The sequence below is a fragment of the Rhincodon typus genome, chromosome 15 (assembly GCF_021869965.1).
Source record: "Rhincodon typus isolate 14 chromosome 15, sRhiTyp1.1, whole genome shotgun sequence".
Taxonomy (NCBI): Eukaryota; Metazoa; Chordata; class Chondrichthyes; order Orectolobiformes; family Rhincodontidae; genus Rhincodon; species Rhincodon typus.
In genome coordinates this window covers 25,709,357-25,733,431 of record NC_063346.1, presented here as the reverse complement: position 1 = coordinate 25,733,431, position 24,075 = coordinate 25,709,357, and the positions used below count along the sequence as shown (strand labels likewise).

Genomic DNA, 24,075 nt, shown 5'->3' with positions numbered 1-24,075 from the left:
TATTTACATGATTGATTCAGGAATTAGGTATGGTTCTTTGCCGTCAAATGAAAGCTGCACATCTTGATTAGAGTCGTATTTCCTTTCCAAAGGAATAATGGCAAATGTGTTAACCTCATAAACACAACTGAGAGTTCCCTGATAAATGTATAGGCGATGGCCTAGTGATATTATCGCGACACTATTAACCTAGAAACTCAGCTTATGTTCTGGAGTATTCAAATCCTGCCATGGCCTATGGTGGAATTTGAATTCAATAAAGAATCTAGATTTAATAGTTTTATGGTCATCATTAGAGCCTTGTCGTTTGTCGAATAGCCAATCTGATTCACTAATGTCCTGTAAGGATGGCAGTTTCCTTCCTTATCTGGTCTGGCCTACATGTGACTCCAGATCCATGGCAATGTGGGTGACTCTTAACTGCCCTCTGGGCTATTAGGTATGGACAATAAATGCTGGCCTAGCCAGAGGTGCCCACATTCCACCAGTGAATAGAAAAAAATGTACCACACAGCTGTTTGATGAGGCAGATGTCTCATGGACGACATAGAACATAGAACAGTACAGCACAGTACAGGCCCTTCGGCCCACGATGTCGTGCCGACCTATTATCCTACTAAGATCAATCTACCCTGCATACCTTACATTTTACTATCCTCCATGTGCCTATCCAAGAGTCGTTCAAAAGTCTGTAAAGTATCTGGCTCCACTACCACTGCCGGCAGCGCATTCCACACGATTCAAGAGACAGATAAATAACCATGCTAACCCATTGCAATGACTCAGACATGGAAAGATGGCAATGTGGTGTGAAGGCTTCACGCTGTAACAACTTGTACATCTACATGATGAAACAGCCCTGATCTAGATGTAATGAATCGGTTATTGATCAGCAGACAGTACAACTGCATGGCAGTGAAGACAAGAATCTTCTGATGGAGCAGACAGATGGCAACATCTTGCCCAAAGCTTGACCATGCATTCCATCATCTATACCACATAAATCACCATGGCTTTTATCACCAAGTCATTCTTTGGTCTCAATATTCTTCAGGTATCTTCTTCTTTGAACATCTCACTCTGGTCCACCCTTAATGCATCTCATTGAGAATTCTCATTCTCCATGGTTTATATTCATCCCTCAACTCAATCCAAAGTTGCTCCCGAGATGTTCTCCCTCCCTCTGCACAAAATGACTTCTCACCACGGGTCCTAAATCTTCATCACAACTCACTTCATCCTTACTGCTCTAAACCATTTATCTCCTACTCATATTCCGAGCCACCCTTTAACCTTTCCATCTTACATGGTCTTCAGATTGCAGTCTTGATCACAGCCAAGGCCATCTCTGACCAGTTCCTTCTACCCTTCAAAACAATCACTTATCCTTTCCAACCTGACCAGTTCTTTGTTTACCTCAAGTAAAAAATTTCACCGAATCACTTAACAGTGTACTTTCAAACTCCCATCCATCTAGCCTATGGTTTTCCCATACTTCTGTAGCTTATGATCAGTACCACTGCTTTTGTATCAACCTTTAATGTCCTTGACCTCAGCAAGATGTTTATCTCTTCCATCCTGAATCACTTATTCACTTCCTAAAGCCCAAGGCACGTAGACTCAGGCAAATATGACGTACATGTGGTTTAACTATCCAGCATTATTTTTGGCTGGATTTCATTAAGCATTATCGAGCATCATTTTCCAACAAAATTGCTCAATAAATGATCATCATTCCAGAAGCTGTATATAACCCGTGCTTTTTTCCACCACCAAGCCCTTTGGTAAACATCTCTCCCCTAACCCTCCACCCTTGCATCTGCATATGCTGTTAGTGTGACTCCTTAACATGTCAGTCATAAAATTTCCCAAGTAGCAATTTGGCAACTGTGATTTTCTCGTCTCTACCTACAAAGCACGTTTTGATTTAACATCCCTGAGCTACACAGCTTCACTGCAAGTAAGAGGTTCGACATAGCTATAAATCCTAAATAAAAACTGAATTATCAAATGAGGGATAAAAGCCCAGTATTAAAACCTTTGAAAAGCAGAGGATTTACACCGTCACACCATCATGCAATAAATGAAACATCAGACTAGCACATTAACTGCACAATGCAACAAAGCAACAGAATGATGACATTGCCTGCCCGATACTATCTAAATAAAAAGAAAGTAATTTTATTGACATGTCAACAATTGTTAAAGGTCCCAGAAAAAAGGAACGATTTCAAACTTATAAATAAATTAGAGGGTTATTTTCTACAGAACATGATAACAAGCTGTTTTAGAATTTCAATAGACAATAAATACAATGGATATCATTCATAGATATCATTTTTCAATTAAGTTTTTAAACTGTTTTCTAAAGTGTACTACATTAAGTGGTTTGCTTTAATGTACCTTTTTATTGCATCCTCGACAGGGAGCCTTATAAGAAGAGAGTTGTTTCTCCACATTAGAGGCCTTTTCCACCTTCTTTGGATCGAATGGCATGCGGCAAAGTGGACAGAGAGGTGATACCACTTGGAGGCAGGGTTGCAAACATTCCCCACAAAACCTGAGAGAGAGTGGTTTATTATTAGTAAGCAGTTTGCAGGGTACTCAATCTCAAAAGCAGTTCCTGATACAAGGAAGAATTAAATCAGAAGAAAAATAAATCAAGAAGGGACTTAATTATCAAGGTAATACATGTTCATTAATGAATAAACAATTAACTGCTTAATAAGCCCCTAACAGCATCTTTAAAATTAATTCACCACATTTGTATCATTGTTCAAGTCAGCACTCGCTGTCCATCCCGGATAATCCTTCAGAAGGAGCTGGTGAATACAATACAGCTGCATATTAGGCTGCTTGTACAGCACAGTTAAAAATCAACCATATTGCCAAGGATCGGGAGCCACATGTAAACAGGCCAGAATCAGCAAACAGGGTAGATTTCCTTTCCTGTAGGATACCAGCGAAGAGATGGGTTTTTAAAATAATTTGGTACCTGTGATCAATTCTGATATCAGCTTTTCATTCCAGATTAATTGAGGGGAGGCAATGGCCTAATACCTACTGGTATTATTGCTGGACTATTAATCCAGAGACCCAGGTAATGTTATGGGGATCCAGGTTCAAATCCCACCAATGGCAATTAGGTTCCAGGCAGAAAACCCACTGGTGACCTTCTTGTCCTGCATTCATTTAAGACCCTTAAATGGTCAATCAACTACGACTGAACTACCATTTAAGGGTAATTTGCCAAGTCCAGCCAGGCCTGCCAATGTGTGGCAAGAATGGTCATCATGTTAGCTAGAAGTGGAAGAAAATAGAGTTGGCTGGGTTTGGCTGCAGTCCTAACTTGAGGAAATGTTGAATTGATTTTGACAGTTCAAAGCTTAAAATGGCTTCCATATACCAGAAAAATTTTGCCTGAGATGGCAAGGCTACATCATCAGCATAAATACATTTTTGGGATCCTGTGGTGGCATATCACTTATGTCAATGTTAGTAAGTGTCAGTGTCAGGACACTGAATTTTAGAGGAAGAAAGTGCTGCACTGAAATGTCAGTGGAGATTTTTCTGCTTAAATGTCTGGAGTGAATCTTAAACCTAAAGTTCTTTGAATCACAGGGGAAATGCTGTTCCCGTACAAGGCTCTGCACATTTATTAGTTATGGTTCAGTCATGGAAATACATAGATAGATGCAAGGACAAATCTATTTCAGAATAATTATTTCCTTTTATTTGCTTTCTTACTGCTGACATTTTAAGTTATGTTATTTTTATGGGACTAGCATGGGGATGAGAAACTGCTGAGTCAGTTGCACAACAGGTAGTTTGTACACCAGTCACTAGGAATCTCATGTACAATGCTGCAGACACATGACTAAACTGCAATTCTGTAAATAATTAATGCCTGTGGAAGCTCAAATTTCCAAAGGAAATCATCACAACAGACCATCAAAGCACCACTAAGATAGGTGATAGCAAAATGCCTGAATTGTAATATTCAATTTTCTATGTTTGATTATGTGAGCCTGTTTATTGTTGATTTTCAATGTCCTTGATTTACTAAATGTGGGTGTGAACTCAGGGAGAAGTAAACAAAGTTGTAGAAATGGCTGAAAGCCTGAGACAGAAGCATGGAATAGATATTTTAAAAGCAGTGTGTATAAAAAAAAACCTTTAAATAGGGGGAGGCAATGGCCTGGTGGTATAATCGCTGGACTGTTAATCCAGAGACCCAGATAATGTTCGAATCCCGCCACGGCAGATGGTGGAATTTGAATTCAATTAAAAAAAAATCTGGAGTTAAGAATCTAATGATGACCATGAATCCATTGTCGATTGTCAGAAAAACCCACCTGGTTCACTGATGTCCTTTAGGGAAGGAAACTGCCATCCTTACCCGGTCTGGCCTACATGTAACTCCAGACCCACAGCAATGTGGTTGCCTCTGAACTGCCCTCTGGGCAATTAGGGATGTCCATTGAATGCTGCCTAGCCAGCGATGCCCTCGTCCAATGAATGAGTAAAAGTTACACAAATAGAAAAGTAGTGCCATCTCTGCATGGATCAAAGTTATAAAATGTACAACAATAATGTTGGATGCCTCCTCAGAAACATGCCATTCACCGTATGTTATGTTTCCAGCAGTACTGCAAGAAAGAAAACACTCTGGATGGTCTGTGGGAAGTGTACCCTAATCAGCATTAGCTGTCAAGATGCTAGCAGGCATTGTTATGTTTCTACTGGACAAATCAGATCCCAGAATGCAATCCAGCTTGATAGACCATATCATACAGGCAGAGTTTCTTTAAACAAAAAAAAAGCTATCTTGAATTGAAATACACAAAAATCTTAAAACAGCCAGCAAACAAAGTTTCAACTTATTCCCCAACACCATCACTTCAAAGCAATTTAAATCCAGGGAAATTACACCTCTATGTCAACACATTCAGTTCAATTTAAGTAATTCGCCCCAGTTTCTGTCCTGTGAACTATGAAGTCTTTTTAAATGAATACTCACAAAACAGAGTTCATACTTTCACAGCAGTTAATGACCTGCAGATTTCTAACCAAATACTTGTGGTCTGGAAGTTGCACAAACTAATTTTTTTCTACTGAGATAACCTATTCCCTTAATGGCTCTGGGAAAAAAAAACCTCAGACTATACTTACTCTGACCCCAGTCAGGTCTCCTCTGAACTGTCCTAAAAACTTTCAACTTCCAGGTTCCTAAGTTAAAATCAATTCTTGCTTGTCCTGAATCAAAAACAAGCAAAGTCCACGTGTCATAAACCACCTTAGTACAAACAATTTTTTTACTGACACTGCAGGGGTTTCCTGCTCTCTGATATATGCTGGATTAGGTCACTGTTCCAGAAGGGCTGTTAGATATCGTTTTTTTTTTCACAATACCCCTTCACAGAAGTAACCAACACCGAAATGTCACTATTTTAAAAACTCTGACATAAACATGTTATGTATTTTCTACCCCACACCTTTCATCACAGCACTATTGCATTTAACAGCAATAATTGTATTCACAGGGGTGATTCAAGAACCAAATGAAAATCTGCAATGACCCATCTCTAGTTATAATCCAACATAAAGCTGGCATATGCAGAGATAACAATGATCAAACTTGACTTCATTTGGTTGTATTGCACCAATGTTCATCTATAAGGAACATCCCACGGAATGGCATAGAGGCTTACCACATGACTTCTTTTCAAGGAGCCATCAAACAGCAAATTAGATATGCGTTCTCCTCCAAATGCCTGTAGGTTGGACTTGAGTTAATCTTGAACTGATTGTGGTTTATTTTTTGCCTGTTACCTCTTAGTTTAGACACTGTGATACTTGTTCAGGCTAATTTTTCAGTGTGGAGGAAAGCACAAGCTTTAGCACAAATCTTTCCACGCTATATGGCTAAGGATGGCATCTCTATGGAATATCATGTTTGGATCCTGCATTCTAACATACCACAGAACAGGAAGGTTTAATTTCTTACACCTATCTCATTCTTGCGTGTTAATCAAAAAGACAATGAAAACATATACATTTCACTTCAACAAACATCAATACTCTCATGTGATGAAAGACGTGTAATATACATGTACGAATATCACGTTTTTGAATTTTGAATTCAAAACAGAGGCATTACTTCTTTGCAGGGGTTTCTTTATGCTTAAAAAAGGCCCTATAGGAATAGAGGAATAGTGACTAAATCCAGCTGATTATCAGATGACAAGTGACTGTAAACGCTTGTGGCGTTAACAGAATGATGCTTATACTGTTGTGTTTACCACAAGTAGGGTAAACACGCAAGGTCATTAGCTTTGTTTTTAGTTCAGAAGTATCTAGATTTGAGCACGATTTTAGTTCAGTTCGGAAGACACCAGGATTGAGTTTAGAACTAAGTTAAATCCCTCCTAAAAGGATTCAGGGCAGTTCAGTTAACAAGTCACTTAACAGGTAGAAAGGATTTAGTTTGTGAAACTTCAAAGCCAGGATAGTTTGGTTAGAAATCTTCAGGTTATTGGAGCTCAGAAAGTTTATGCTCTCAGATTTGTTAAAAGGTTGGAATTGGTAGATTTTGAATTGTCTCCACACTCTGCAGCAATGAAACTGTCACGAATCAGTTAAATAGAACCCTAAAGTGTTGAGAGAGGGTGCAATTCCTCTGGACTTGAATCTCTACAATGGACAATGTTGGAAAACAGGTCAAAAACTCGTTTTGCTTTGTGTTTTAGATCTTAGTAAGTATTTTCTATGTTTAGATAGCTTGAAAATAAAGATTCTTTTATTAGTCAACTTCTGTTCTAGTACTAAAGAAGACCTGCAACATAATGTTTCAATGACTAACCACCAGGTTAATAACTGAACACAAAAAAATCTATCAAGCTAGATTTCCCTCAGGAATCTGACTTGCCCAGTAGTAGTTTCTACTGGTATCAAAAAAAACTAATTAATTTTAAATAATTAACTAAGTAGAGATGGCAGGCCAGGTGATGTGTTGCAGCTAGCTGATCCCATTGAGAATGGCAGTGACCACATCTGCAGCAAGTGTTGGCTGCTTGAGGAGCTCCGGCTCAAAATTGATGAGCTGGAAGCCGAACTCCAAACACTGCGGCACATCCGGGAGGGGGAGAAATACCTGGATGCTGTGTTCCAGGAGGCAGTCACACCTGGTAGATTAACTAATGTTAATTCGATCGGCAGGCAGGGACAGCAGTGTGTGACTGCGAGTGAGGCAGGTAGAGGGACCCTGCAGACAGGAACACAGGAGCCGCAGCCCTTGACATTGTCCCACAGGTATGAGGCACTTGCTCCCTGTGTGGATGAGGAACAGGGCTGCAGGAAGGATGAGTCAACTGACCAAGGCACCATGGTCCAGGAGGCCATTCATGAGGGGGGAGCAAAAAGACAGATTGTAGTTGTAGGGGATTCCATCATCAGGGGGATAGACAGTATCCTTTGCGAGCAGGATAGAGAATCCCGCATGGTGTGTTGCCTGCCCAGTGCCAGGGTGCAAGACATCTCTGACCGGCCTGAGAGGATACTAGAGAGGGAGGGGGAAGATCCAGTTATTGTGGTCCACGTAGGTACCAACAACATAGGCAGGACTATGAAAAAAGACCTGTTTCGGGATTATGAAAAGCGAGGAACAAAATTAAAAAACAAGTCTTCAAGGGTCATAATCTCTGGATTGCTGCCTGAGCCACGTGCAAATTGGCATAGGGAGGCGAGGATCATGTGGCTAAAAGAGTGGTGTGGGAAAGAGGGTTTCCTTTTCATGGGGCATTGGCATCAGTTCTGGGACAGGAGGGATCTAAACCGCTGGGATGGACTGCACCTGAACAGGGCCGGGTCCAGTGTTCTGGCGAAAAGGGTAAATAGGGTGGTTAATAGGACTTTAAACTTGTAAGTAGGGGGGAAGGGAGAAGTGAGCGTAGAGGGAGAATAACAATTAATGTAAGGCAAAGCAGCAGGTTAGCAGGTGATGAGGAAGCTTCAACTCCATTGAAAATTAGGAAAAAAAGTTAAAGGGAAGAACTCAAGAGCTGTTAGTAATGGAGGTAATAGGACCCAAAAAGAAGGTGCAAAAACTGGCATAAGGGCACTTATCTGAATGCTTGGAGCATTCGAAACAAGATGGATGAGTTGATGGTGCAAATCATGGCAAATGGGTATGATTTAGTGGCCATTACAGAGACATGGTTACAGGATGGTCATGACTGGGAGTTAAATATCCAAGGGTATCAAACTGTTCGGAAGGACAGACAGGAAGGTAAGGGAGGTGGTGTTGCTCTGATTTTTTAAGGATGAAATCAGGGCGGTAGTGAGAGATGATATAGGTTCTACTGAACAAAACGTTGAATCCATTTGGGTGGAAATTAGGAACAGCAGGGAGAGGAAGTCACTGATAGGTGTGGTCTATAGGCCACCAAATAGTGACATCGTGGTGGGGCGGGCAATAAACATAGAAATAGCTAATGCATGTAAAAATGGTTCAGCAATTATCATGGGGGTTTTTAATCTACATATCCATTGGTCAAACCAGCTTGGTCATGGCAGCCTTGAGGAGGGGTTTATAGAATGTATCCGCGATAATTCCCTTTAACAATATGTAATGAAACCTAAAAGGGAGCAAGCTATCCTAGATCTAGTCCTGTATAATGAGACAGGAATAATTAATGATCTCAGTTAGGGATCCTCTCGGAAGGAGCGATCACAGTATGGTCGAATTTAAAATACAGATGGAGCGTGAGAAGGTCAAATCCAGTACCTATGTCCTGTGCTTAAACAAAGGAGACTATGAAGAAATGAGGGAGGAGTTAGCTAAGGTAGAATAGGAGCAAAAACATTATGGTGGGTCAATTGAGGACTTTCAAAACGCTTTTTCACAGTACTCAGCAGAAGTATATTCCAATGATAAGGAAGAACTGTAGGAAAAGAGAGAGGCAGCCATGGATGTCGAAGGAAATAAAGGAAAGTATCAGATTGAAAAAAAAACACATACAAAAAAGCAAAGAGTAGTGGGAAACTAGTAGACTGGGAAATCTTTAAAGGCCAACAGAAAGCCACAAAAAAAGTTATAAAGAAAAGTAAGATAGATTATGACAGTAAACTAGCTCAGAATATAAAAACAGGCAGCAAAAATTTCTATAAATATGTAAATCGTAAAAGAGTGGCGAAGGTATACATTGGTCCTTTAGAGGATGAAAAGGCCAATTTAATAACTGGGAATGAGGAAATAGCCGAGACATTAAATAGTTATTTTGTGTCGGTCTTCACAGTGGAAGACACAAATAACATGCCGAAAACTAGTGGCAAGAAGGTTACAGCAGGTGAGGACCTAGAAAGTATCATTATCACTAAAGAGGCAGTGCTGGGCAAGCTAATGGGGCTAAAGGAAGACAAGTCTCCTGGCCCTGATGAAATGCATCCCAGGGTACTAAAAGACGTGATGGGGGAAATAGCAAATGCACTAGTAATTATTTACCAAAATTCACTGGACTCTGGGGTGGTTCCCGCAGATTGGAAAACAGTCAATGTGACGCCACTATTTAAAAAAGGAAGTAGACAAAAAGCAGGTAACTGTAGGCCAGTTAGCTTAACTTTGGTAGTGGGGAAAATGCTTGAATCTATTATTAAGGAAGAAATAACAAGACACCTGGATATAAATTGTCCCATTGGGAACACCCAGCATGGGTTCATGAAGGGTAGGTCATGTTTAACTAATTTGGTGGAATTCTTTGAGGACATTACTTGCATGGTGGACAATGGGGAACCTGTGGATGTAGTGTATCTGGATTTCCAGAAGGCATTTGACAAGGTGCCACACCAAAGGCTGCTACATATGATAAAGTTGCACGGTATTACAGGTAATGTATTGGCATGGATAGAGGATTGGTTGGCCAGTAGAAAGCAAAGAGTAGGGGTAAATGGGTGTTTTTCTGGTTGGCGGTCAGTGGCTAGTGGTGTGCCTCAGGGATCAGTGTTGGGACCGCAATTGTTTACAATTTACATAGATGATTTGGAGTTGGGGACTAAGTGTGGTGTGTCAAAATTTGCAGATGACACTAAGGTGAGTGGTAGAGCAAAGTGTGCAGAAGACACTGAAAGTCTGCAGAGGGATATAGATAGCTTAAGTGAGTGGGCAAAGGTCTGGCAGATGGAGTACAATGTTGATAAGTGTGAGGTCATCCATTTTGGTAGGAATAACAGCAAAATGGACTATGTTTTAAATGGTAAAAAATTACAGCAGAGGGACTTGGGTGTCCTTGTGCACGAATCGCTAAAAGTAGGAGTGCAGGTGCAGCTGGTAATTAAAAAGGCAAATGGAATTTTGTCTGTCATTGCTCGAGGGATGGAGTTTAAAAACAGGGAGGCTATGCTGCAGCTGTATTGGGTCCTGGTGAGGCCACACCTGGAGTACTGTGTGCAGTTTTGGTCTCCTTACTTAAGAGATATACTAGCACTGGAGGAGGTGCAGAGGAGATTCACTCAGTTGATTCCAGAGTTGAGAGGGTTGGATTATGAGGAGAGACTGAGTAGACTGGGATTATACTCATTGGAATTCAGAAGCATGAGGGGAGATCTTATAGTAACATATAAGATTATGAAGGGAATAGATAAGGTGGAGGCAGGGAGGTTGTTTCCGCTAGCAGGTGAAACTAGGACTAGAGGGCATCGCCTCAAAATAAAGGGAAGCAGATGTAGGACTGAGGTCAGGAGGAACTTCTTCACCCAAAGGGTTGTGAATCTGTGGAATTCCCTGCCCAGTGAAGTGGTTGAAACTACATCGCTGAATGTTTTTAAGGCAAGGCTAGATAAATTTTTGAACAGTAAAGGAATTAAGGGTTATGGTGAGTGGGCAGGTAAGTGGAGCTGAGTCTCAAAAAGATCAGCCATGATCTTATTAAATGGCGGGGCAGGCTCGAGGGGCCAAATGGCCTACTCCTGCTCCTAGTTCTTATGTTCTTATTATCATAACGCCTGGCACTTAGAGATACAGAAAACCTATCAAGACTAACGCAGAACTAAAATACTGTACGTGCTGAAAATCCAAAAAGGAAAACATAAAATGTTGGAAATAGTCGGGAGTGAACATAGAACATAGAACAGTACAGCACAGTACACGCCCTTCGGCCCACGATGTTGTGCCGACCTATTATCCTACTAAGATCAATCTACCCTGCATACCTTACATTTTACTATCCTCCATGTGCCTATCTAAGCGTCGTTTAAAAGTCTCTAAAGTATCTAGCTCCACTACCACTGCCAGCAGCGCATTCCACACGATTCAAGAGACAGATAAATAACCATGCTAACCCATTGCAATGACTCAGTTCTCAGTAAGTCCTACTGCATCTATAGAGACAGAATAGAGTTAAGGTCTTAGCACTTCTGATGAAAGGCCATTGACATGAAACTTTAACGTAGTTTCTCCATAGCTGATGCCAGACTTACTGAACATTTCTAGCATTATGTTTTATTTCAAGGTAACGAAGGTAATGTTTAATAGAGTTTTAAAATGTTTAAATAGACGTAAACTCAGAGCTTGATCCCAGTCATTTGGTTAAGCCTTTGGTTAAAGTGTTTATTGGCATGAGGATAGAAACACATTGCTGATGTGAGTTTTCTTTGGGCTTTATACAACATAAGCTTACAGCATCCCAAACTTACAGGAATCAGTTGTACAAAAGCAAAAACAATTAGTCATTCAAGCCAATAACTGCAGCGTAATGGTTTCCAGAACAATGCTTCTAAAACGACACGGCAGTCACAGTTCTCTTTCAGAAGACTGCTACTTAAAAATACAGACTAATAATAAATTCAACAGAACCGCAACAATAATTTCCACGAACATGACACCTCTAAATGTAGGGAAAAGAAAGCTCAAAGTATTTGAAACTGAGGAGAAAAAAGAAGTTCTAAGCTTTTATAGCAGAGAGGTGGGGGTCATAAAAAGCTGACCAAACATATGGTTTTGAAAAGATGTTTAAAGAATAACAGGTGATTTTATTGAAACTTACAAGATCCTGGGGAGGCTTGACAGGGTGGATGCTGGAAGTGTGTTTCCCTTTGTGGGAGAGATTAGAACTAGGTGCACAGTTTATAAATAAGGGATCTTTCATTTAAGACCGAAATGAGAAGGAATATTTTCTTTAATACTGTGTACCTTTGGAACTCCCTTCCCTAGAGTGGTGGAAGCAGGATCATGAATACTTACAAGGCACAGGCAGATAGATTCCTAACAAGAGACTATATTGGTGATTGGTGGGAATATGGAGCTGAGGTCCCAACCAGCTCAGCCATAATTTTATTCAGTGGCAGAGAGACTAGACAGGCCCAATGCCCTACTGCTCCTCCTAGGTTACATGCTCATATGTATGAAGGCTCCATCTTATTCCTCATGTATACACTGCCACTCGTCAACAATTCATAAATCACAGCATGTTACCAAATGTACACTGATGACACCTAGCTTTCCCTACACCACTTGTCTCAACACCTCTGTTATCTTTGAACTGTCAGGTTGCAAACCCAATACCAAGAACTATCAAAGCCATTATCTTTGCTCCATATTACAAACTCTGTTCCTTAGCCACCAACTCAATTCTGCCTCCTGGAAACCATCCACATTTAAGTGAAGTGGCATGCAACCTCAGTGACATACTTGATTTTGTAATGAACTTCTGACACATATCTGCATCATAAGACTTTTTCCCACTTTGACAATATCACTAGTCTCAGTTTCTCCTATTGCAGAAGTCATCATACATGTGCATGCTATGTCCACACTTGACTATTCATTTGATAAATTTATTTCAGCATTCTCACATTTGTAGCTGAAATGGCCTGACACTCATGAATTCCTAGCTTAGACTTAGATTTCTCTACATCCTCTTAAAACTCCTCAGGATATCCATCTTTCCTAATATCTCCTTATGCAGCTTAATGCAAAAATCTGTTTAATAAAGCTCCTGGGAATGTTTTAAATTGTGAAAGATGCTATATAAATACAAAATTGTTTTTGAGAATCCAGGCCACAAAGATGCACAAACATGAATAAAGTAGACAAAAGTGTATTCCTCTTGGATGCCAGCAACAGTGCCTAAGAGATCAATGCTCAACCTGTGACACACTCAGGTAAGTCTAGAAGGGTCTGCTACTATCAAATATTGCAATGTAAAATTGAGAAAGATCCAATTTATATTCATAAATTACTTAACACTTTGAAACAAAAATTTACTTTAATATCCTTACTTTGGGGAGAAACATTAAGATAAGGCAATTCAAAAGTGAGAGTAAAAACCCAAAAGAACTGCGGATGCTGTACATCAGGAACAAAAACAAAGTTGCTGGAAAAGCTCAGCAGGTCTGGCAGCATCAGTTCTGACGAAGGGTCACCGGACCCGAAATGTTAACTCTGTTTTTAACTTCACAGATGCTGCCAGACCTGCTGAGCTTTTCCAGCAACTTTGTTTTTGTGCAAAAATGAGGGGGCTGACTGGTATTCATTCTCTGGCTTAGTTACATCCAATATGCAAAGACACTTCCGCTACATTCCAGAAACACTTGACTCAGATCTCTCAAATTTCTCTTTTCTCCTTGGTTATCAGTAGCAATGTACAGAGGCCAAATATCAATCTTAGAAGGTTTAAAAGTCAAACCCAGAACTGGTATCGGGAAATTGCTCTTCACAGAAAGAGCAATCAATTAATAGAAGACTTTCATGTAGGGTAATGGAGGTCAAGTCCCTTGGGTTTCACACACCTTATTTATAGGTCTGTTGTACATTAATTGATGGCCATGGCTATCCAACAACTTCATTATATCATGCAACTACCACTGTACTACTATGTGGCTTAACAGATTGAAGCTTGGGTGGGTGACATAGAAAATGGGAACAGGAGTAGGCCATTCAGCCCTTTGAAGAACTGATGCAGGAGGATGGCATCAGATTTCTAGAGCATTGGGATCAGTCCTGGGGCAGATGAGATGTGTACAACATAAATGGGTTGCACCTTTGCAGGTTTGGAACTAACAAGCCCTCATGATTATTAGCTACTACTGTTGGGAAGGGTTTAAACTAGATCGGCAGGGGATGACAAGGTAGATGATTTGAAGGTGCAAAGAGGAAAATGAGTATGATTTGAATGCCATTATGAAAGTGTGATTATAGGATGATTCAGACTAGAAACTAAATATTCAGGGATATTCGCCATTTAGGAAGGATAGACACAGGGAGAAAAGAAGTAGAGTGGTGCTGTTAATAATGGGCTAGATCAGTAGAATGGTGAAACGGGATCTTCAATTAAAGCATTGAGATGTAGAAACAGTTTAAGTAGAGCTAAGAAATAAGAGACAAGATGTCCCAGTAATGTTGGGCACAGTAAGAATCAAGGAATTAGATCTTCTTGTAACATGGTTAATGCAGTAAGAATGTGTGACTTCAATTCGTATGTAGACTGAATAAACCTAATTTGCACTAATGTAGTGGAGGATGAGTTCCTGAAGCATGTATGAGATGGATTTCTGGAACAGTCTGTTGAGTAATCAAGTAGCGATTGGGTTAATTTAGATTTCCTACTTTGCAACGCAAAAGGTACAATTAATAAGCTTGCCATAAATGAACAATTAAGAAATAGTGACAACAATATGATTAAATCTTCAATTTGGAAAATGAGATAAAGATCATTCAGAAATGAGGGTCTGAGATCTGAAAAAAGGAAACAATAAAGTCATGAGGGGTAGGAAGGCTTTGGTGGATTAGGAAAATACATTAAATATCATAACGTCAGAAGTGAGGACGTTTGTTGATGATTGCACAATTTTCAGTGACATTCAAGACTCCTCAGATGCTGGACCAGCCTGTGTCCATATGCAACAAGATCTGAACAATATCTAGGTTTGGGCTGAGAAGTGGCAAGTAACAATTGCAGCAGGCAGTGACCATCTCCAACAAGAGAGAATCTAACCATTACTCCTTGACAATCAATGGCATTTCTACCATTGACACTCCATTATCACCATTCTAAGGGCCTACCACTGATCAGAAACTGAAACATTCAAGCCACATAAATACTGAGGCTACAACAATGGGTCAGAGGCTAGGAATTCTGCAGAGAGTAAATCACCTCCTGTCTCCCTGAAGCCTGACTACCATTCTACAAGGTACAAGTCAGGAGTGTGATAGAATATTTTCCATCTGCCTGGATAGGTGTAGCTCCAACAACGTCCGAGATGTTTTTCACCATCCATGACAAAATTTACTGTTAGATTAGCATCTCATCCATGACCATCAACATTGAGTCCCTTCATCACCATTATATTGTGAAAGCAATGCATAACATCTACAAGATATACTGCAGCGACTGAGTGGGGCTCCTTTGCAAGACCGTTCCAAATCCACGAGCTCCACCACTCAGAAGGACAAGGGCAGTGAAGCATGGTAATGCCACCACTTGCGAGTTCCTGTCCAAACTACGGACCATCTTGCCTTGGAACTAAATCACAGTTCATTCACTGTTGCCAAGTCAAAATCCTGAAAATCCCTTCGTAACAGTATGTTGGGTGTCCCTACACCCTAAAGACTGCAATGATTCAAGAAGGCAGCTGACAATCATCTTCTGCAGAGCAATTAGGGACAGCCAATAAACATTGGTCTAGCCAAAGATGTCCATATTCCATGAATCAAGAAACTGATCAAAGGTTATTGGAAATAGATCAGAATATAGCATTCAAACAGATCAGCTATTATCTTTTGAATGGCAGAGCAGACTTGAATGGCTGAATTCTGCTCCTAAATTGTATGTTCATACTTAGTCTTTCAAGCCCTCTTGTGGTCTCAGCTTCAGTGATCGGTCTGAAAAGTCCCTTTGTTTTAATCAAAAATCTAACTAACTCAGCTTTGAATAAATTTAGAATTATTTGAAATATAAACTTCAATGCCTCCTGGGAAGAAAATTCCACACTGACAACCTTCTGAGAGAAAACATTTCATCTTATCTCTTTCCTAAAGGGGAGACCTCTTATGGAGCACACTAAAACTGGGAGGTAGTTTAAGACTTAAACTATCCCCCTAGTTTTAGTGTGCTCCATAAGAGAAAACATCCTCCTCGTACCCACCCTATCTAGTCTCCTCAAGATGTTACATATTTCGTTATTTAAGAATGGAGGAAGCAAGAAAACTGGGAAAATAAACTTAGCAAGAACAAATGTGGGTCACTTACAGGCAGAGACAGGTGCATTTATAATGGAGAAAGGGAAACGGCAGAAAAACGAAAGAATTACTTTGTGTCTGTTTTCATGGAGTAAGGTACAGAAAATTTCCCAGAAATACTGGGGAACTGAGGGACTTGTGAAAATGAGGAACTAAATAAATTGGATTTAATAAAGAGGTAATACTTTAAAACAAAATTGGATTGAATCCCTGGACTTGATGAGCTACATCCGAGAGTACAAAGTAGACAAATAGATGCCTTGGTGGTTATCTTTCAGAGAGTTTTCCAAAAAGCTTCCTGCAGACTTGCAAGTAGCAAATGTCACTCCATTGTATAAGGCAAGGACAGAGAAACCAGAGAACTACAGACTTGTTAGTTAGATGTCAATAGTAGAGAAAATGTTAGAAATGAATTTAAAGGATGTGTTAACTGGACACAGAAAATAAACAATAAGGTTTGGGCAGAGTCAACATGGATTTATGAAAGGGAAACTATGTTTGACAAATGTGTTGAAGTTTTTTTTTGAAAATGTTACTTGTAACATTGATAAGCACAAACTAATTGATGGGGTGCACTTGGATTTTCAGAAGGCTTTCAATAAAGTCCCACACACAAGGCAAATGAACAAAATCAGAGAACATGAATTTGGTGGTAATGGACTATAAAAGATTGAGACTTGGTTAAGAGACAGAAAATATACAGCAGGAACAAATGATGCTCAGGATGGCAGACTGATCAACACTTGGACCACAGCTGTTCACAATCTGATTCCTACTCGTAAATTTGCTGATCTTTAAAGGCCCGAGTTGTGTTTGGGATAGCGTCCTGACCTCTGAACCAGATGGCCCAGTTCAAGTCCCACTATTCCAGAGGAGTGCAATATCACATCCATACAGAGTAATTAAAAATATCTAAATTTGCTGATGACACAAAACCATATGGTAATGAGAGTTATGAGGAGGATGTAAGGTGGTTAAGGCGATTTGAACAGGCTAAGTGAATGAGCAAGAACATGGCAGATGAAGTATAATGTGAATAAGTGGGAGGTTACTAACTTTGTTAAAACAAACAGAAAGGCAAAATATTTCTTAAATGGTGCGAGGTTCAGGAGCTTTGCAACCTTGTTCATGAGTTACTAAAAGTTCTCATGCAGATGCAGCAATCGGGATGGCAAGACTGAAGAAGGGTCTAGGCCCGAAACGTCAGCCTTCCTGCTCCTCTGATGCTGCTTGGCCTGCTATGTTCATCTAGCTCTACACCTTGTTATCCTGGCAAGATGTATGTTGGCCTTCAGCAATAAGGGGATTTGCATACAGGAGTAAAGATACATTGCTGCAATTGTATACAGCCTTGTTGCAATTGTACCTGGAGAATGATGTATAATTTTCCTAATATAAGGGATGATGGAACAGGTTCACCAGACTAATTCTTGAAAGACTGGGATTGTCTTGTGAGGGGAGCTTGAAGAAACTGGCTTTGCACTTTCTAGAGTTTCAAAGAATGAGTTGTGATCTCATTGAAACTCTCAAAATTCTTACAAGCTGTGACAGGGTAGATGTGGATGATATGGTTCCCCTGATTGATGAGTCTAGAACCCAGGGGGCAGAGTCTCAAAATAAGGGGCCAGCCATTTTATAGAGATGAGGAATTTCTTCACCTGCAGCATGTTACATCTTTTGAATTCTCCATTCCAAAGGGCTGCAAAAACTCATTGAGGCCAATCAAGACAGAAGTCAATAAATTACTGAATACTAAGGATATCAAGGGTATAGGGATTGAGAGTAAAATGGTGTGAAGACAGATGTTTAGCTATGATCTGTTTGAATGATGGAGCTAGCATAATAAACTGAATGGCCCATTCTGTTTCTATTTCCTATAGACTTTGCTATTTTACACCTAGCAATCCGATAGTCTAAGTTCCGCAGTTTAGTTTTGTTCACTGCCCAGCAGGAGTCACATGATGAGATAATCTCTGGAATATTACTTTTCCAACATACCATCAAAATAATCATCAGTTTTCATCTGTGCCCCATTCTTTTTTCTTCCACTTCCTTTAAGGCACTGTTCTGAATTAACTCAAGATGATATTTGATGACTAATTCACTCCAAGGAAATCAAAAAAGGAAACACTGAACAAAGTTCAAAATTAACAATGATTTCCTTGACAAGGCCTGTGTATTATTTACTAAGAGACTGGCAACAACTGACAAATGACTGGTTTTCAGTATCAAGGATCTTTGTTGTGGTCCTGCACTGGAAGCTAGCATTCCAGACATTTGTGAATAATCTTCAATGGTCAGCGATGTACAGAAGTTAATTTTTAGTTTTTATTTGACTACCAGACCATAGGGGTTCAAACTCTGAATTAAGACACCAACATATTGAACAGATATTAATCCTACTGGCGTGAAGGATTGTGATGTTTTCTTAGGTTAATGAGAAATCGAACAAGGCCAGTTAGAGGTTTAGAGTATGCATGCCTGAGTGCAGGCATGTCAGCGGCATAGATAAATGTTTCTGCTACTGACAGCAAGATATCAGAATGCTGTGTAGCCTCCCTAGTGCCAGGGTCAAGGATGTCTCAGAGGGGGTGCAGAGGGAGAGTGACCAGCAGGAGGTCATTGCACACATTGTACCAACAACCAAGGAAGAGAAAGGTACGAGGTTCTGAAACGACAATGTAAGAAATTAAACAGGAGGTTAAAAAGTAGGTCTTAGAGGATAGTAATACCTGAATTACTTCCAGTGCCACGTGCTGGTGAGAGTAGGAATAGGACGATACAGCAGATGAACAAGTGGCTGAGGAGCCGGTGCAGAGGACAGGGATTCTCATTTTTGGATCATTGGAATCTCTTCACGGGTGGAAGTGACCTATTTAAGAAGAACAGGTTGCATCTTAATTGGAAGGTGACCAATATCCTGGTGGGGAGATGTGCTAGTGCCACTCAGGCAGCTTTAAACTTGTGGGTATTGGGGATGTGGGTGGTGAAGACAGATAAGTTTGTGGCTGGTACAGTTGAGAAGAGGAGCAAGTCAAATAGTCAAGGCAGACAACAGCAAAGCACAGAACGAGATATGACTAATAAATTAAACTGCATTTATTTCAATGTAAGAGGTCTGACAGGTAAGGCAGATAAATTCATGGCATAATTGGGAACATGGGACTGGGACATCATAGCTATTACAGAAATGTGGCTCAGGGAAAGGCAGGATTGGCAGCTTAATGTTCCAGGGTATAGATGTTATGGGAAGGATAGAAAGGGGGGCAGGAGAGGCAGGTGTATGCCATTTTGGTTAGGGATAATATTATGGCTCTACTTATGGAGGATATTCCTGGGAGTATGTCCAGCGAAGTTATTTGGGTGGAACTGAGAAATAAGAAAGGGGTGATCACCTTATTGGGATTGTTCTGTAGATGCCTACCCCCCGACCCCAAAAGTCAGCAGGAAATTGAAAAGCAAATTTGTAAGGAGATCTCAGATATCTGTAAGAATGAAAGGGTTATAATTGTAGGGGATTTTAATTTTCCAAACATAGATTGGGACTGACATAGTGTTAAGGGCTTGGATGGAGATGAATTTTTTAAGAGTGTACAAGAAAATTTTCTTATTCAGAATGCGAATGTACTTACTAGAGGAGGAACAAAACTTGACATTCTCTTGGGAAATACGGCAGGGCAAGTGATTGAGGTGTCAGTGGGAGAGCACTTTAAGGCCAGTCATCATAATTCTTTTAGTTTTAAAATAGTTGTTCAAAAGGATAGACATGATCCAAAAGTTAAACTTCTAAACTAGAGTAAGGCCAATTTTGATGGTATTAGGCAAGAACTTTCAAAAGTTGATTGGGAGAGGCTATTTGCAGGTAAAGGGCCAATTGGAACATGGGAGGCCTTCAAAAATGAGAAAACAAGAGTTCGGAGACAGTATGTTCCTGTTAGTGTGAAAGGCAAGGCTGGTAGGTGTAGGCAATGCTGGATGACTGGACAAATTTAGGTTTCGGTCAAGAAAAAGAAGGCAAATGACAGGTATACATAGCTGGGATTGAGTGAATCCCTCAAGGAGTATAATGGCAGTAGGAGTATACTCAAGGGAAATCAGGAGGGCAAAAAAGGGGACATGAGATAGCTTTGGCAAATAGGATTAAGGAGAATCCAAGGAGATTCTACAAATACATTAAGGGCAAAAGAGTAACTAGGGAGAGAATAGGGCCTCCTAAAGATCAACAAGGCAGTCTAAATGTGGAACCACTGGAAATGGGTGAGATACTAAATGAGTATTTTGCGTCAGTGTTTACTGTGGAGAAGGATATGGAATCAAGAGAACTTGGATAAATAGATAGTGATATCTTGAAGAATATCCATATTACAGAGGCAGTGGTGTCGGATATTTTAAAACACAAAGGTAGATAAATCCCCAGGACCTGATCAGGTGTATTCCAGAACTTTGTGAGAAGCTAGGGAAGTGATTGCTGGGTTCCTTGTTGAGCTATTAGAATCATCAATAGCCACAGGTGAAGTGCTGGAAGACTGGAGAGTGGCTAATGTGGTGCCATTATTTAAGAAAGGTGGTAAGGAAAAGCCAGGGAACTACAGACCGGTGAGCTTGATGTCAGTAGTGGGTAAGTTGTTGGAAGGCATTCTGAGACACAGAATTTACATGCATTTGGAAAGGCAAGGACTGATTAGGGATAGATTGGTGAAGGAGCAGCAGTGGACATTGTCAATATGGACTTCAGCAAGGCATTCAACAAGATTCCGCATGGTAAACTGGTTAGCAAGGTTAGGTCACATGGAATGCAGAGACAGCTCACAATTTGGATACAAAATTTGAGGCAGAAGGTGGTGGTGAAGGGTTGTTTTTCGAACTGAGGCCTGTGACCAGCAGAGTGCTGCAAGGATCGGGTGATGGGTTCACTGCTTTTTGTCATTTACATAAAGGACGAGGGTGTGAATCTAAGAGGTATAGTTAGTGAGTTTGCAGATGACACCAAAATTGGTGGTGTAGTGAAGAAGGTTATCTCAGAGTACAATGGGACCTTGATCAGATGGGCTGCTGGGCAGTTGGAGTTTTACTTAGATAAATGTGAGGTGTTGTGTTTTGGTAGGGCAAATCAGGGCAGGACTTATACACTTATGGTAGGGTCCTTTGAGTGTTGCCAAACAGAGACCTTGGGGTACACATTGACAGTTTCTTGAAGGTGGAGTTACAGTTAGACAAGGTGGTGAAGGTGGCGTTTGGTATGCTTGCCTTTATGGTCAATGCATTGAGTATAGGAGTTGGGAGGTCACGATGCGGCTGTACAGGACATTGGTTAGGCCACTTTTGGAAAATGCGTGCAGTTCTGGTCTCCCTGCTTTAGGCATGATGTTGCTAAATTTGAAAGGGCTCAGAAAAGATTTACAAGGATATTGATGGGGTTGAAGGGCTTGAGCTATAGAGAGAGGCTTTTTTTTCCTGGAATGTCAGAGGCTGAGGAGTGACCTTATAAAATCATGAGAGGCATGGATAGGATGAATAACCAAGGTCTTTTTCCCAGGGTAGTGGAGTCCAAAACTGGAGGGCATTGGTTTAAGATGAAGGAGAAAGATTTAAAAGGAACCTAAGGAGCAACTCTTTTCACGCAGAGGATGGTGTGTGTATGGAATGAGCTGTCAGAGGAAGTGGTAGAGGCTGGTACAATTACAACATTTAAAAGTCATCTGGATGGGTATATGAATAGGAAGAGTTTACAGGGATATGCTGGTGAATGGGACTAAAATAATTTAAGATATCTGCTCGGCGTGGATGACTTGGACCAAAGGGTCTGTTTCTGTGCTATACAACTTAATGACTCTATGACAATAAATTTTACAACTAAAACTGCACACAGTTTCACCTGAAACATTCTAAGTGGACGTTATCCATACACAGAATTCAAGGGGTTTTGTTCAGAACTACAAACAGCCGGTAAACTTCATCATTATCCTAAGTAACGCATATACGTGCACAACAGCTTCACAAAAATTCAGCTCGAATTCATTCTGCACAGATCCACAGCAGCTGCAGTGCAGACAACAACCAAAAAGCCAAAGCTGACTTAAGTTACAATACTAAATAAGTCTTGTTTTCAAAAGCTACAGAAAATAGTTTCTCTAGCCAAGGTGCTCTTTCCTGTTCATTTCACACTATTTACCGCAATGTGAAGGTTTTGTATATCTTTCCGCTATATATTCCTTCTCATGTGTGTAAACTACTGACTATCTCTAAGCTTTGTGTGCAGACAGATCATATGAGTTTATATTCTTGCATTAATCAGTCAATAAAGGTCTTTGATGCATGAAAAGAAAATACATCCTGAGGCAATAAAAAGTGAAAGGGTTTTTAATATTTTAAGTTTTGTTTTTAAAATTGTCTTTCTACGACTGTGCCTGTTTGTCTAATTCTCACTCATCTGTTCTTTCAGGTTCTATGGATAGGCCTCATGCATCTTCTCATATTGCTTCTTTGCATCTTTTCCAAACTCTTTTGTTATATCTTCCACAAAATGTCCCTCTGTCAATCTCGAATATTTTCTCACACCATTCCCCCTCCAGTCCCACTTCGCATAAAGTTCTAAAAGTAAACTCAGGTTTGATCTGAAAGCTGCAGAAATTCTTATCTGCCTATTATGAAACAGGAGTCTGAAAAGAGAGGAAATGAGCCTAGAGAGAAAACAAAGGTTTGGGCATATACCTATTTACTGGATCCACAGTCATCAAAAACAAAACCTACCATGTGTATAACACATGTAACGTAGGAAAATAGCACGTCAAAGGAGTTTAATCAGATAAAAATCAACACTGATGAATGAATGGCCTCGTTGACAACGTTCACGAGCTTCTCATACTGATTGAAGGTGAGGTTTGCAAGAAAATGGGTTGAAGGTGAAGGATTTAAGGAGATGGTTGGCACTGAGGAAGAAAAGCCAGGATTACCTTTAAATTTCACAATGATCCTGGAATAGTAAGGCTTTTGGCAGGGGAGGACAAATTGAGATTGACATGATCCAGGAAGATTTGGCAATGAATGATTAAACTTGTTATGTACCACATTAATTCAAATTTGTATCAAGTAGACAAGGGAGCTGTATCAGAGAGTGTGGCTAGGTGCAAGAAGGAAGGGTTTAATGAAGTCAAGGGCATGAAGGTCAAGGTGTGGAAGTAACTGAACAGATTGACAGTGAAACCATCATGAAGTATTATAAAGTGCCAGACAGCTACAAGTCTGAAGGTACTTTTAAAGGAGGAAAACAAGGACTTTAAAGTCAGAGGTGCTAGGGGTGGAACAAGACAGGATGAACAAAAAGTAAGGTACCAAAGGAGTGGAGGCAAGACTAAGGTAGGATGTGCTGATGATCCCCACCAATATCATGGCCATTTGGGTCAGCTGGTGGTGGGAGGTATTGGGACACATGGACTTTTCGGTAAGAAACAATATGTTACGACTATGGTCAAGAGATTCCATTAAGGCCATAATGTTTGTTCACAATGCGGATGACAACAGCTTTGCTTCTAACTGAACTGACAATCTGGATGGTGTTTTTCTTTATTCCTCAAGGAATGTAGGCATCAGCCAGCATTTATTGCCCAGAAAAGGGTGGTGATGGCAGATAGGTTAGCAGAATTCAAAGCATCAATGGTAGAAGAGATAAACAAGACAAGAAAGAGATTAACAAAGTAAACCACCCATCAGTAAGAGATGATAGGACAATTGGGTTGCTGCTTATCAGGAAAGAGCAATGAGTTCCTCTTCAGAGAATTACAAAAGAGACAGAGGTAAACTGTTGGCTAAGTGGCCATGGAACAGTGATAGGAGAGTTGGAAGGC

At 40.3% G+C, this 24,075-nt stretch overlaps 1 protein-coding gene across 1 annotated transcript in view; it reads right to left on the bottom strand.

The window, feature by feature from the left end:
• The window catches only part of LOC109937807 (E3 ubiquitin-protein ligase RNF166), a 59,204-nt gene that overhangs the window by 19,247 nt on the left and 15,882 nt on the right, over positions 1 to 24,075 (bottom strand). Inside the window, exon 2 of the mRNA XM_020536309.2 lies at positions 2,404 to 2,560. Within this exon, the coding sequence (XP_020391898.1) occupies positions 2,404 to 2,560 (157 nt within the window). The remainder of the gene's footprint in view (positions 1 to 2,403; positions 2,561 to 24,075) is intronic.